Here is a 16,028-nt window from a genome sequence, read left to right on the forward strand (position 1 = left end):
CCACCAACATTAGGAGACAACTGCTCCAGCTTTCCACGGCACCTCCAGGCCAATCTGCCAACATCACACGACACATGAGGTACAAACTGAAATGACAACCTCTCTAACTTCTCAAGTCCTTTAGCCGGGCGCCCTGACATGAAAGAACAACTCTTCAGAGCCCTCCTACCATGCCACTAACGTGGGGGACAACCTAAACTGGCATGAAGCGCCAACCGCCCTGACTTCCTAGGGCTCCTTTTAACACCTGCTCAACAGCAGACGATGACAACACGAAAGGGCGTAGGGACGGCAGAAGGCAGCAGGATAAGGTAGAGGACAGGATGGGGGACGTGGTGACAACTTGAAGTGACAACGTGAGGGTTCGCCACGAGGACAAGGCGTCCCCGACTTCCCAGACCCTACAGCCCTGCCCGCAATGTCGGCCCAGACTCAGGTCCTCGAAGGCTGGAGCCGCGGGGCTCCGGGTCGGCGGCGGCGACAGCGCGACGGGCCGCGTCCGGGCAACGGCAGGCGCGGGCCGGGAACGGCCGAGGACGCGCCGCCGCCGCGGAACCGCGGAGCCCCACGACTCCCACCCCCGGGTTCCCCGCAAGTACACTCACGTAGACCGGCAGCGGCCACGGGTAGACGGCGGGCTCGGCGCCCACAGGCGACTTGAGCCTCAGCTCCAGCTTCTCGCCCATGTCGGCGCGCGCGGCCGCCGCACCATGCTAGGCGGGCGGTTGGGGGAGGGGCGGGGCCGCCGGCGGGAAGCCGGGCGGGCGGACTCGGGCGGACGCGGGGCGGACGGCTGAGGACGGACGGCCCGGCCTGTGCCCCGGCCGCCGCTCCCGTGTAGCCCCAGCTCCCCTCTTTGTAGGAGTCACAGGCCCGGGGCGTCTAGCGCCGCCGCCATCTTGGGCCGGCGTGAGGAGAAGGCACAATGAGCCGGGGGGTCGGGCTGAACCACTCGGCGCGCGCGCGCGGGGGAGGCCGGGAGCCAAGAGGCCGTGCGCGCCCAGAGCCTCCGCCCGCCGCACCGCGCGCACCACCCCTCGCACGCCACGCCCCCTTGGACTCGCCCGCCTCCGGCGACGCACGCACGTACACACGCAGGGGCGCACGCACGTCCTCGGTTGCCCTCGGACACCGCCGCCAACCGGAAGCGGGGACCCTGGGAAACCCTGCAGAGGAAAGCCAGGGAGACCAGGCGGGGACAAGTTCAAATCCCAGTTGCGCAGACTCGCTTTGCTTTACTTTTTTCTTTTCTTTCCATTTCCTTTTCTTTCCCTTCCCGTCTCTTTTCTGTTTTTCCGGGTTCTTTTCTTTTTCCTTTTTCAATTTTTCCTTTTCTTTCGTTTTTCTATTCCTTTTTTCCACTTTTCTATCTTATCCGTTTATTGTTTATTTACTTATTTGGATTTTTTTTTTGAGACAAGGTAGCCCTGGCCGTCCTGTCTGTTGCCCAGTCTGACCTTGAACTCACCGAAGTCCACCTGCCTCTGCCTCCCGAGTGCTGGGATTAAAGGCGCATACTACCACGCCCAGCTTCTTTTCATTCTTTTTGAGGATATTTTTCTACTTTCTAAGGTTTCACACTAACAAAACCATAAATCTATGACCTATAATCCAAACTCTTGGGAAGCTGAGCCAAGGGATCACTATTTAAAGCCCTCTTGAACTACAGAGTAAAATCATTCCGAACAACAAAAAACCAAAAACCCAAAACATGAAATGGGCTAGAGAGACGGCTCAGTCACTAAGACTGTGTAAGACTCTTAGGGAGTGAGGTACTCGCAGTCGTAAACTGATGCAAAAAGGAAGAGGAATTTTAATGACCCAATGCAACCCATTTGGTCAGTTTTTATACAGTTTAAGGACGGACTAGAGAAACAGTGACTAGGCACAATATGATTGGCAAAACAGTGTGACTTTTAAACCGATTGGTCTTTGGGGAATGAGGTGGCAAGAACCTCCCTTGTCTGTAGGTGGCAAAGGTTGGTCAGTCCTGCGGAATGTGTCTACCCGCAGGTGGGTTCCCTTCCCAGTGGTCCGAGGAATGTTAATCAGCCTCCCCCTTTCTCCTCTGAAGGTTAATCCAGCAATTGTCCTCTGACAGAAGAATGTTAATTAGCCTCTCCCATGGGGTGGGGGTGGGGTGGGAGAGGGAACAACTGTTCCAAAGTTCCTCTTTAACTGCTCTTTTAGAGAACCTGGGTTCTTTTCCCAGCACTCAGGCGATGGCTCACAACCATTGTAACTGAATTCCAAGGGTTCCAATGCCGCCCTCTGGCCTCAGCATGCACCAGGCACACACATGGTGCATAAACACACATTCAAGCAAAACACTCATACACAAGTGTTACACACCATCAGTCCCAGTCAGTAGGCAGAGGCAGGGAGTTGCAGTTGTGAGTTGGAGACCAGCTTAGGCTAGAGGGCAAGTTTCAAGTTAACCAGGGCTATAGACCCTGCTATAAATAAATTAATAAATCATCAGTCCAATTGGACCCTGTAGCTCAGAGGCTCTCAATTAAAAGCGCAAAACAAAGTTATTCTCTGACCTTCCCAGAACTCTACAGAGAGCTAGGATTTCCCTCTCAGGCCATTCCAATCTTTCTAATACCAAAGTCCTCTCCCCCCAAAACCTTGTGAAAGTAATGTCACCTTCAGGTGAGCTGGTAACAGCTCAGCAGCTGCTTTGAATAGCTGCTTCCCTCTTCCTCTATTACATGGGAGATGGCTCACACCCCTCATTCTAGCACTTGCCAGCCCCCAAAAGAAGGACCAGTAGCTAGAAGTCGCCCTGAGCTACCCAGAACATTCCAGGCCAGCCTGCGAAATGCAGTGAGCCCTTGTTCCAAAACCTCAAATGATATGCTAAAAGACTGTGGCTTGCTATGACGTAAGCACAGCAAGAAACTGAACTTGCCAGGCTTGGTAACACACACACACACACACACACACACACACGTGTTACACGGGGCTCTTGAGGCAGAGGCAGGTGGATAGCCTGGGCTTGAGCCTGAGCCGAGGTTATCCTTTCCAGAAGTCTGCATTGGATCTTCCTGGATTGCTCTATTGTTTGATTTGTTGGCATCTGCCTTGGATTTTGTTACCTTGTTTTACTTTTTTTATTTTGAGAGGAGCTCATTGGGTAGCCTCTATGTAGCCCAGGCTGGCCTTAAGCTCACAGAGATCCGCCTGCCTCTACCTCCTGAGTGCGGAGATAAAGGCCTGCCGCCATGTCCCTCCTGCTTGTGTTTGTTGTTATTGTTGCTGGCGGTGTTTTTGAGACGCTCTTCGGTGGGCCCGAAGGACCTTGAACGCCTTTTCTTTTCCTTGTTTCACGTTCGTCTAAACTAAGACCAAGCCTTGAGCTGCAGCCCCCTAGCCTGCTGCTGCGGTGGAGTCTCAAGGGTGAGCATTCTTTATCTGACCTACTTCTTCACGCCCTTCAGAGGGAGCTCCGATCCTTGTTCCTCAGGGTTTTTTTTTTTTTTGTTTTTTTTTTTTTGGTTTTTCGAGACAGGGTTTCTCTGTATAGCTCTGGCTGTCCTGGAACTCACTCTGTAGACCAGGCTGGCCTCGAACTCAGAAATCCACCTGCCTCTGCCTCCCAAGTGCTGGGATTAAAGGCGTGCGCCACCGACGCCTGGCTTCCTCAGGGTTTTTATTTGACTTGACTTACTCCAGGGGATTCCTACGCGGGCTCTTCTGCGTTGTGGGTACCAGTTTCCACTTTTCCTAGTGCTGTCCGGACTGAAGCTCGTCTTTCCCTACAAGACAAGCTCCTGTCGCTGCGATTCCTAAGCCAACTTCAGTAGTACTGGAGAGAATTCCCCAGGCCCTTCGTGATTTCATCGCCAGAGCTAAAGGTGTAACCTGGTGCCTCCTAGAAGCTAGGGCCAGTACTTCCTCATCAAACACGCCCCCAGTCTCTCACTGAGGATTCCAGGCGAGGCTCCACCGCTGTCCACGCCCACCCCCGAGGAGGCGGGGCTCAACCCTAGCCACGCCCCAGCCCCGCACTGGGGCGTTCGACACCTGATCCGTAGCCGTGGGCTACACCTCGGCCTTGAATTGAGATTTAGAGTCCCTATGTTGTCCAGGAAAGTTTTAACTCATGGTCTCCCTGCCCCAGCACCCCAAGTGCTGGAATATGGAGGGTTCCATGCGGGCATGTCGGAACTGGGATGTGTGGGTTATGTATGCCCAGGACCTCAAGATGACACCCCACCCGTGCCCAGATATCCTTCTACTTTTTGTTACCAAACTCAGCTCATCACCTGAAAGAAGCAAGAGAAAAGCTAGGTCCCGAAGGAGAGGCAAGTCCCCTCCCCCACACCGTGGGTCCAGAGGGAGAGGAAAGTCCCCCCTCGTCCCCCGCCTTTGAAGTTCCTCTGCAGCTTCCTGCGCTTTCTTGATTTCAAGGCTGCTGGCCGGTTCTGCTAATTTTGGGCTGAGAGCCCACAGGATCCTGTGAGTCACATCTTAAAATAAACCTTGGGATCTATATGTGTGCGCACCCGGCTCTATTTCTGGAAGCCTGAGTAATAGCCGAGGAAGCCGGGGTTTGTGCCGTGAGCCACTCCCTCCCAGCCAGCGCTGTGCCTGGGCTCCCAAGTACTCTCAAGAGTGGGTGGTAAAAGTTCCAGACCCACGCCGGACATGGGGATCACTGGGTAGAGAGCTGACCTGGGACGTGGGAAGCCCTGAGCTGCACAGAAGCTCCGGCAAGTCATAAACTGGGTGTAGTGAACTAGCCTATCACCCAACCCAGCACTGGGAGGTGCAGGCAGCGGTTAGGAGTCCAAGGTTACCCTCAGTGGCACAGTGATCTTAGCTCATCCTGGTCTACACGAGACCCTACTTTTTAAAAAGAGGAGATAGGGCTGGAGAGATGGGTTCAGAGCACTGGCTGCTTTTCTGAGTTCCTGAGTTTAATTCTCAGCAACCACATAGTGACTCACAACGAGCTACAAGAGGGTCTGCTGCCCTCTTCTGTCGTGCAGGGGACAGAGCACTCATATATATTAATTTTTTTTTTTTTTGGTTTTCGAAACAGGGTTTCTCTGTGTAGCCCTGGCTGTCCTGGAACTCACTCTGTAGACCAGGCTGGCCTCAAACTCAGAAATCAGCCTGCCTCTGCCTCCCAAGTGCTGGGCTTAAAGGTATGCGTCACTACTGCCCGGCTATTAAATCTTTAAAAACAAAACAGGGACCTCATGTCCATGCCTAAGATGGAGAGGGATGGAGGAAGACTCGGGACGTCAAGCTCAGACCTCCATACACACCGAACACACATACATACATGAAGAGACGAGAAAGGCCAGGGGAGTGGCTCTGTTGGTGAGGAGTTTGCCTTGCAAAGACAAGAATCCTGGTTTTAGTCCTGGCACTGTGGCTGGCACCTGTCAGGAACTGGAAAAGAACAGTTGATGAGTTCCAGGCTAGGAGAAACTCTGGCTTAAAAGGAGTGAGCAGCATTCCTGAGGACCACACTGGAGGCTATCCTCTGAGGGTCACACCCGAGGCTATCCTCTGACCCCCACACCCTGCCCAGCATGCACCTGCAGGCACATGCAAACACAATACAGAGTAACTACATAAACTGTTTAAAGAACAAAAAACAGGCCAAGTGTGATGGCAAACACCTTTAATCTGAGCACTCTGGAGATAGGTAGGCTGATCTCTGTGAGTTCAAGGCCAGCCTAGTGTAGAGCAAGCTCCAGGATAGCCAGGGCTACACAGAGACTCCGTCTTGAAAAAAAAAAAAAAACAAAAAAAGATAAAAGGCAGTGTCAGAGTGACTGCTTACTGGTTACAGGTGCTGGCTGCCCTTCAGTTCCCAGCACCCACATGGAGGCTCAGAGAGGCTGGCTTCTGTTCTCCGGGCCTCACGCCGGAGGCCCAGCTTCAGTGGCTGTCTCAGGTGGCAGGACATGACAACGGAGCAGCCTCTGTCAGACCCCACATCCCACCTCAAGCCGTGTGTCTGTGCAAGACTGTACGTCACTTACGGCCTTGGTGAGGTAACTTCCTGAGAAAGACAGCTTAGGGAAGGAGGAGGGTGTGCCTGCAGTGGGGAGCACTGGTGGCTGGCATTAGTACCTCGTGGGCTTCAGGCCTCACATCCTTGCATGCAAAGAACCCAAACATGTAAAAAAAAAAACTGGGCATGGCGGATCACACCTTTAATCCTAACCCTTGGGCAGAAGAGGCAGGTGGGTCTCTGTGAGTTCAAGGCCAGCCTGGTCTACAGATCAAATTCCAAGGCACCCAGGGCTACACAGAGAAACTATCTTAAAAAAAAAAAAACCCAGGAAACAAATAAATAATAGCATAAATAGTTGGAGGTGGTGGCCCGTCTTTACCTCCAGCACTTAGGAAGGAGACACAGGTTAGTCCAGAACAGCTGAAGCTACACAATGAGATCCTGTCATTAAAAAAAAAAAAGATTAATTTAAATAAATAGATAAATCTTTAAACATTTTATTTTTTTTTTGTTTGTTTGTTTTTGTTTTTCAAGACAGGGTTTCTCTGTGCAGCCCTGGCTGTCCTGGAACTCACTCTGTAGACCAGGCTGGCCTCGAACTCAGAAATCCACCTGCCTCTGCCTCCCAAGTGCTGAGATTAAAGGTGTGCGCCACCACCGCCCGGCTAAATCTTTAAACATTTAAAAAACTAAAACGGCTGGAGATGGCTCAGTGGTTAAGAGCACTGACTGCTCTTCCAGAGGTCCTGAGTTCAATTCCCAGCAACCACACAGTGGCTCACAACCATCTGTAATGGGATCTGATGCCCTCTTCTGGTGAGTCTGAAGACAGTAACACTGTGCTCATACATATAAAGTAAATAAATCTTAAAAAAAAAAAAAACTAAAACAAACATACTAAAAATCTATGCTGAAACACCCTGAGCAAAGGCAGCTTGGGCAGGAAGGTTTATCTCATCTTACAGGTGTAGCATGTCAGCCTGGAACCTGGAGGCAGAACCTAGGCAGAGGCAATGGAGGAATACTGTGGGCTGGGGGCTGGCTTGCTCTCCATGGCCTGTTCATTCTACTGGATTCTCATTTCAATTGTCAGTCTGGTTAGGGACATTACCCAGTCGATGCTCTCTCTCCCAAGATGACTCTAGCTGTCTCAAGTTGATTTAAACCTACACAGAACAAAACCAACCAAGACTGTGGAGATGCTTTAGGTCTGCTGGCAAGCCGATCTCTGAGACCCTGGCGACGGATAGGAGAGAACTGACTTCTGCAAACTGCTCACTGACCTCCACATGCACACAAGCATACACGCCGCAAATACATAAATGTAATAAAGAGTTGTTTCAAAGTATTGGTTTCTTTTGAGTCAGGATTTCTCTGTGTATTCCTGGCTGTCCTGGAACTCACTACATAAATCAGGCTGGCCCTGAACTCACAGAGATCTGCCTGCCTCTGGCTTTGAAGTGCAGGGATTAATGGCATGCAACACTCACTAGACCTGGATTTTAATATACATATTTAAATAATCAAATACCAGAGGGAAAGGGAGACGATTCAGGTGGTAAAATGCTCTCCATGCAGGCTTGAGGGTCAGAGTTTGATTCTCAGAGCCCACAATATATCCAGCAATGGTGGTGCACACTTGTAATTGATCCCAGAGTGAAGGAGGCAGAATGGGAGGATCCCTGGAATTCCTGGGGCCAGCCAGCCAAGTCTGACCCATGAGCTCAAGAGTTGGATGTGATTTGAGGAACCAGACCCAAGGTTGAACTTTGGCCTTCACACGTGAACACTTGTACACGTGTGCACAGCAAATCTTGGGTTGTCACTGAGAATCCTTAGGAAACAGGAATTAGCAAGAGTCAGGGAGGAGGGGCCGGATCCTGGGTGCTTACATTGGCGAGAGCAGAGCAGAGGCGTTTCAGCACCACGGAGAGCTCCACACGCTGACTGTGTGAGGCCTTGACCCCCATCTCATGCTGTCTGGGGCCTGGGGCGAGAGAGACACCGGAGGGCACCAGGGACTTTTTAATTGAGGAGATAGATACATTCAACCTGCTTTTTATTTTCTCTTTTCGACTTATTTATTTTATGTATATGTGTGTTTTACCTGCATGTACATCTGTGTGTGGAGGGATCCATGGAGGCCAGAAGGACTTGGATCTCCTGGAGCTGGAGTTACATATGGTTGTGAACCGCTATGTTAATTGAACCTGGGAACCACCTGGGAATTGAACCTCTGTCCTCTGGAAAAGCTTCAAATGTTCTTAACTGCTGAGCCATCTCTTCAGAGCCTTCCTCCATGAGTTCCTCTGTTGTTGCTATGCTGCTCTGACCTGGAACTTGCTGAGTACACCAGGGTGACCTCCCATCCACAGAGATCCACCTTACTCCTCCTCTGGTGTACTGAGGTTAAAGTCATGGGCCACCACACCTGGCCCTTCTTAGTTTGTTAAAATCTTACTTTGATTTGGATTTGTGCATGTGGATCAGTGCCTATGGAATCCAGAAGAAGCAAAAGACACCTCTGGACCTGGCGCTACAGGTTGAGGCCCACATGTGTTCTGGAAGTAGAAATCCAGCCCCCTGCAAAAGCAGTATAGACTCTTAGTGGCTCAGCCATTGCTGTAGCCTCCTCTCTGCACTTCCTGACCCGAGGCAATGTAACCCACTCCCAGAGCTTCACGTGGCTGTATGTCCCCCATGCTGGACTATAGCCTGGAACTCTGAACTCAACAAGCCCTTTGTCCATCCAGTGGCTTCTGTCCTACACAGCCTATTTTTTTAAATTATTTATTTATGTATTTAATGTATAAGAATGCTCTGTCTGCATGTGCACCTACAGGTCAGAAGAGAGCATCAGAGCCCTTTGTAGTTGATCATGAGCCAACATGTGGTTACTGGTAGCTGAATTCAGGACCTTTGGAAGAGCAGCCAATGTTCTTAACTCCTAAGCCATCTCATCAACCTTTGTACACCTTGTCTCAGCAACCAGAAAAATTCCTGGGACAATAGGCAAGCACATTACCCACGAGCCATGTCCCCATCAATGCATAAAGTCCACATGAGGTGCTAGTTGTAACTGGACCAGTTCTGCCCTCGATGTTCCAATAGCAAATTATACCCAGCCTTGGTGGGAGCATTTCCATCACAGACATGGGCAGAAGTAGCAAGTGCATGAATCACAAATATGTATCAACTTGCCCTGGGGTAAGTCAAAGCTTGGATCCAAGAAAAACTAAGTCGAGATTCCACCCATTGGTTCTAGATTAACTGTCCGGGATTGCTTCTATTGCTTTGAATTAATTCGGCCCCCAAAATAGGGAATCTGCATGTCCAAATTCTGAAGGTCCTTGTCCCCAACTGGTTTTTGATTGATCAAGCTAGACAGAGGTACGACTTGAGGTTTGCATGGGCTAGGAATCAAGAGAAAGGAAGGAAGAGAGATCATCAGGACAGGGAAGAAGAAAGATCAGACCTAAAGGCCTGCCAACCTGTGAGAATCAGGGGAAGTGATCACACCGGCCACTTCCCAAATTGTGTTTGAGGTCGCAGAGATGAAATGCAGATTTTAAGATGTTGGGCTGGAGAGATGGCTCAGCGGTTAAGAGCACTGACGGCTCTGTCAGAAGTCCTGGGTTCAAAACAAAACAAAATGCCAGGCAGTGGTGGCACATGCCTTTAATCCCAGGATTTGGGAGGCAGAGGCAGGCAGATTTCTGAGTTCGAGGCCAGCCTGTTCTACAGAGTGAGTTCCAGGACAGCCAGGGCTACACAGAGAAACCCTGTCCCCCCCCCCCCAAAAAAAAACCCAAAAAAACAAGAAAAAGAAGTCCTGAGTTCATTCCCAGCAACCACATAGTGGCTCACAACCATCTGTAAAGGGGTCCAATGCATTCTTCTAGTGTGTGTCTGAAGACACCTGCAGTGTCCTCATATACATAAAGTAAATAAATAAATCTTTAAAAAAATCTGTTAACTCAGGAATACCAGAGGGGAATGTTTGTTCTAATGTTTGTTCTGGTAAGGGTGTCCCGGCCTGAGCTGCTTCTCCAGTCTGCGGGTCAGAGTCTAGCAAGAGAGAGAGTGGGAATGGAAGGGCAAGAGACACGAAGAATGAAGACAAGACAGGGTATGTGATCAAGTCCCCTTTACTGAAAGGAAATCCTGAGTATTTATAAGCACAAGCAGGGGAATACAGCTGAAGACACTTTACCACTCTTGCAGCTGGGGGCACTAAACAACAAAACAGGATATGTGAGAAAAACAAGATGTTTATCAGAGTGTGCTCAGCTGTCCTGAGCTGTTGAAAACAAGTCTCTTGTGAGAGTATATGGCCTGAGATGGCTGCAAAGATGATAGCCGCTCTCTGCTAGGAGTCGGCTTCCAACATAAGGGGAAGGATTAGAAACAAGCAGACATTAAGCTAGTCAAGGTACATTAAAATTAACTAGTGTGTGTGTGTGTGTGTGCGTGCAGGTGTGCATATGTGAACTTGGGTGTATGTATGGAAACCGTATGCACACAGAAGCTCTCACAGGTCAGAAGACAGTTCATAGAGGGAGGGCTCTGCTTTTGAGGACAACTAGAGGTGACCATCTGAGCTGCATTTCTGTTGCTGTGATAATTGCTGACCAAAAGCCACCCAGAGAAGGAAGGGACTGCTTGGCTTTCTCCCAAAGAAAGTTCTTCACTTTAGGGAACCGGGGCGGGGCTTTAAGCAGGTCTGCGGCCATCGTACCCAGGGGGCCGATAGCAGCCTCTCTTCAGTTAACTGTTGTGACAGTCTCGACCAATCTGCTGTAAGGTAAGGGGTTCTCAGTAGAGCCGGTTCTCTCAGGGGATCCCCACATCCTGTTAGCTGGAAAGTCAGTGCTAGCTAGGACGACGACCCTCAGCTACAGTCACAGGAAAGACAGGGAGAGCGCCTGTGAAGCAGAGCTCACCAGGCCCTGCTCGTAGTGCAGCTCAGGGGCTTGCACACCCCCACCTTCATGGACAACTGTTTTGTTTGTTCTCTGCTTGAGCTTGAACCGAGGACCTTTTTCATCCTTGACAAGCTTGAGTCTGAGTATTGTCACCAGCCCTGGACCTCTCTGACCTTCACTTTGTTCCTAGGTCTGGCTGCCTGCTCTTCCCAGAACTTACTTCTTTCTCTAAATATGTCCTTGATTTTTGTTCACTGCTAAAGTTGGAATACACTAGATTCTTAGTGTGTTGTTGAGTGAATGGATGGATGGGTGGGTGAATGGATGGATGGATGGATAGATGGATGGATGGGTGGATGGGTGGGTGGATGGGTGGATGGGTGGATGGGTGGATGGGTGGATGGGTGGATGGGTGGGTGGATGGATGGGTGGGTGGGTGGATGGGTGGATGGATGGGTGGGTGGATGGGTGGGTGGATGGGTGGGTGGATGGATAGGTGGATGGGTAGATGGATGGATGGGTGGGTGGGTGGGTGGATGGGTGGATGGATGGATGGATGGATGGATGGGTGGGTGGATGGGTGGGTGGGTGGATGGACTGGGGTATGTGGATTTTTTCATGGGTAGGTAGAAGGACAGCTTATGGATACGTGAAGGTATCCCATGTGAGTATTATCACAACCTTGAATCTCTGGCAGGTCCACCAGCTCAGGCTGCCACCTCTGTGCCTGGTAAGCACTGCTCCCTGCTGGCTGTCTAGGCTGGCTCAGTCAGTCAACAGGTTCTCCAGCGCAGGAGTGAGGATTAAAGAGATAATTAGACAACACTGCAGCAGGACCCCAGCCAGTTCTGAGGCTGAGGCGGGTTTATTTTTTTTCCCAATCTGCTTTTATACAATTTTAATTACATGAAAATATTAAGGTCAGTTCTAGGTTGAGGAACTAGCAAGACAATAAATGCAAATAGTCTGCCGGGCGGTGGTTGCGCAGCACTTGGGAGGCAGACGCAGGCAGATTTCTGAGTTCGAGGCCAGCCTGGTCTACAGAGTGAGTTCCAGGACAGCCAGGGCTGCACAGAGAAACCCTGTCTCGAAAACCAAAAAATAAAATAAAAAAATAAAAAATAAATAAATAAATGAAAATAGTCAAAGAACAAGCAAGGCAATAAGCAAAGTCCAGTGATCACTCCTGTGGGCTTATCAGAATGACTACAGTATCCGAGTCTACTTCCTTGTCCTAGCCCAATGGCATATTTATGCCTGAGGCCTACTTCTTTGTTCTGACCTAAGATTTAGATTCCTGATTGAAATTATTTCCCTGTTTTATTGTAAAATTAGATTCCTGCCTGAACTTACTTCTCTGTCAGGGCCCAATGTCAGATTCCTGCCAAGCAACCCCAAAAGCTCTCCACAGCTGGCCACATGGGGGATGTGCTAGCCCCTGAATGTCCAATGCTGTCAGATTGGTCTGTGAAAGGCTCTTCTACCTTCAGTAACTCAAATGGCTCTCAATGGTTTGTTTCGGTGTGTCAAGTAGCCCAGGCTGGCCTGAACTGCTCCCCTGCCTCTTCATTGAGAACTGTTTAGAAATTGTTCTTTGGGGGAAGTCCACTCTTCCTCGTCAGCATATCAGCAGTCTTGTAGGGAACCAAACATGAATCAGCAGCTGCAGTCCAGTCCTCCCTGCCGGCAGCACACACACAGCAAGGGCGGCTCAATCCAGAAGAAACCAAACCAGCAAGGGCGGCTCAATCCAGCACAATGCAGAAGAAACTGCAAGGCCTACTAATAGTCTGGCAGGTTCCTGAGGACACAGACGCCACAGGAACCTCACAAGAAGTTCTGTGGTAAGTTTCTCTCAATGCCGTTACCACAGGCAGAGGTCAGCAACACAATGTAAGGTGAACCAATACATGTGTGTCATTAGCAAAGAGTAGTGAGGTGGGGCAAAGCAAGCCAGTCATGTTCACAGCTAGTGCTCAAGCCCCACTGTCATCTGTGAGTCGTGTTCACACTCTTCCATCACTCGTCCTTTCACGTGTCTGCAATAGCAAAACATCTCTTCACCCGTGAGTCCCAGCAAAACATCATTTGACATATCTGACTTTCCAAAGAAACCAGAAGTTTGCGCTTCACTTGGGTAGAACCCAGGACCTCTGCCTGCTGGGTACACACTCTGGATTACACAGTGTGTCACTGTGTAGAAGCTGGCCTAAGTCACTATGGACCAGGCTGGCCTCGAATCCACTGATACCACCTTGCCTCTGCCTCTCAGGGCAGATGAAAGGCTCAGGTCCTCATGCTGGCTTAGTTTAGTCTCAGGCTGGCCTTGAATTCACTATGCAGCCAAATAAAATCCAGGCTTCTGGTCCTCCTGTCTGCACTTCTTCAGTGAAAAGACAGGCAGTTAAGGCATTCACCCGGCCTTTCACCTTTTCTCTATATTGTGTGATTGCAGTCTCTGATCCTCTTGCCTTGGCCTCCTGAGCTACCACAAAACCAAGGCCGGGATCACCTGACTGAGACAGTGTTTCTCTGTTGAGCACTGTGCCCTGAAACTGCACATGTCAGTCAGGCTGGGCCCTCAGTGGTCTTTTTGCTTGGCTAAAATGTATAAAATACTACTTCAAATTTTTACTTATTTATTGTTTTTCCGTGTGGGGGTGTTTTGCCTGCATGTATATATCCACAACTCCCGTGCACTCCTGGTGGCTACGGAAGCCAGAAAAGGACTTGGGTTCCCTGAAACTGCAGATCCACAGTTGTGAGCCTCCAGTGGGATCTGGGAATTGACTCCAGATCCTGGGGAAGAGCACCAAGTGCTATCAAACACAGAGATTTTATGTGCACCATGTGTGTGTAATTCCTCACTGCGGCCAGCAGAGGGAGTTTAACCTCCTGGAACTGGCATTAATCCGAGGCTATGCATCTACTACTCTCCGTGGTGTTAGTGATCAAACTCCACTCTTCTGCAAAAGCAGTTCTGGGTCTCATATCCACCATAGGATCACTTCAGCTCTATTTTATTTTTTAATTTATTTATTATTTTATGTATATGAGCACACTGTCACTATCTTCAGACACACCAGAAGAGGCATCAGATCCTATTACACATGGTGGTTGTGAGCCACCATGTGGTTGCTGGGAATTGAACTCAGGACCTCTGGCAGAGCAGATCTTAACTGTTGAACCATCTCTCCAGCACCCTCTTGGTATTCATTTGTGTTAATTTTAATTGTTATTTTAGGTGTACAGCTATCTTGCCTGTGTATGCATGTGGTGGTATGGATGAGAATGGCCCCCATATACTCCTATGTTTGAGTACCTGGTCCTCGCTTTCCTGGATTATCTGGGAAGGATTAGGAAGTGTAGCGTTGTTGGAGGAGGTCTGTCACACAGGCTTTGAGGATTCTCAGAGCCTGCTGTGGTGGCACACACCTTTATATCCCACTCTGGGGGCAGTGGCAGGTGGATCTCTGTGAGTTTGAGGCCAGCTTGCTCTACACAGTATGTTCCAAGACAGTCAGGACTGTTACATGGAGAGACCCTGTCCCAAAACAACAACAACAATATAAAACAAAAAGGATTCTCATCATTCTTGCTCTCTCTCTCTCTCCTTGATTGTGGCTCAGGATGTGAGCTCTCAGCTGCCCCTGCCCCCATGCTTTGCTCTGTCTTCATGGACTCTAGCCTTTTGAAAAATGGTTTCTTTTATAAGATGCGTTAGTCATGGTGTTTGTTGCAGAATTAAAAGCGTAATGGAGGTGATATCCCCGCACCATGTTTGTATCTGATGGCTGTGGTGGTGTGAATATGCTTGGCCCATGGGAAGTGGCACTGTTAGGAGGCGTGGCCTTGTTGGAGTGGGCATGGCCTTGTAGAAAGTGAGCCCCTGTGGGGGCGGGCTTTGAGGTCCTACACTCAAGCTCTGCCCAGTGCAAAGAGAGCCTTTTCCTGGCTTATTTGGGATAAAGATGTGGAACTCTCAGCTCCTCCAGACACCATGTCTATCTGGATGCTGCCATGCTTCCCACCATGATGATAAAGGACTCAACCTCTGAACCTGTAAGCCAGCCCCAATTAAATGCTGTCTTTATAAGAGTTGCCTTGGTCATGGCGTCTGCCCACAACAGTAGAACACTGAGACAGTGCTTGAGTTGCTTTGGTCATGGCGTCTGCCCACAGCAGTAGAACACTGAGACAGTGCTTGAGGTCCTGGCTAGGAATGCCTTGGAAGTCGGTAGCATTACAGATGTCTGTGAGTGACCATGCGGATGTTTGCAATTGAAACCAGGCTCTCTAGGAGAGCTTTCAAACTTAGGTCCAGTTCTTCCTCCCAGCCCCGTGCTCCCAGAAATAAGACTCAGACTCAAAATATATTTACAAATACCTTGGCCACATTGCTTTTCTCCACTAGATCAAGCTTAGATAAGTCAATTATTTTAACCTACATTTTGTCACATGGTTGGTTACCTGTGCTCTGGCTCCTCATCTTTTCCCGGCCACGCTCCTGCCTGGCTCTATCCCAGAATTCTTTTTCCTCCTGATTTCTGCCTAAGTCATAGGCTGTAGGCTTTAATTGACAGGTGATGCATCCGTAAGATACACAGGGTATTCTCTCCACGAGCAGCCAGCACTCTTAAGCACTGAGTAGCTCTCCAACCCCACTTTTGTTTGCTGTCATTTATTTCTCATGGTTAGTGATTTGTTATAGGGCTTCATGCATGCCAGACTCGCTGTTAGACTTGCCCTTGAGCCACTGCACAGCCTCACACTGGAGAACTCGAGGCAGGGGCATTTCTGCTGAGTCAGTCCCCAACCTTTATGTTTAGGTGTGTGTGTAACCATTACAGCACTCAAGGCTGGCACTGAACTCCAGATTTTCCTGCCTCTTCCTACTGAGGATGACAGTGTGGTCAATGATGGAACCCAGAGCTGTACTCACTGAGTCTCAAAGGAGCTCCAACAGGTCAGGTACACTTAGGAAGAGCATGGAATTGGAGATTAATCACTCAACAGACTTTTCTCTGAGGGAGTAAAACTGAAGTCTCTGAGGCCAGCAAAAGGGCAGGGTGCACACACACACACACACACACAGAGACACACACACAGACACACACTGTGGA

The 16,028-nt window shown here is 49.8% G+C and overlaps 1 protein-coding gene across 3 annotated transcripts in view; it reads right to left on the reverse strand.

Moving 5' to 3' along the window:
- Dot1l (DOT1 like histone lysine methyltransferase) overlaps positions 1-927 on the reverse strand; it is a 40,256-nt gene extending 39,329 nt beyond the window's left edge. For 2 of the 3 annotated variants that reach the window (XR_003711964.1, XM_028771741.1), the window contains exon 1: positions 606-686. Coding sequence is in view for 2 of the 3 variants with exons in the window: in XM_028771741.1 (XP_028627574.1) it covers positions 606-686 (81 nt within the window). In the remaining variant the exon portion in view is untranslated. Of the gene's footprint in view, positions 1-605 lie in introns of all 3 variants that reach the window. The other variant, XM_028771740.1, reaches the window with a different exon arrangement.
- Between the last annotated feature and the right edge of the window lie 15,101 nt (positions 928-16,028).

The sequence above is a fragment of the Grammomys surdaster genome, unplaced genomic scaffold, assembly GCF_004785775.1.
Source record: "Grammomys surdaster isolate TR1022 unplaced genomic scaffold, NIH_TR_1.0 209, whole genome shotgun sequence".
Classification (NCBI taxonomy): domain Eukaryota; kingdom Metazoa; phylum Chordata; class Mammalia; order Rodentia; family Muridae; genus Grammomys; species Grammomys surdaster.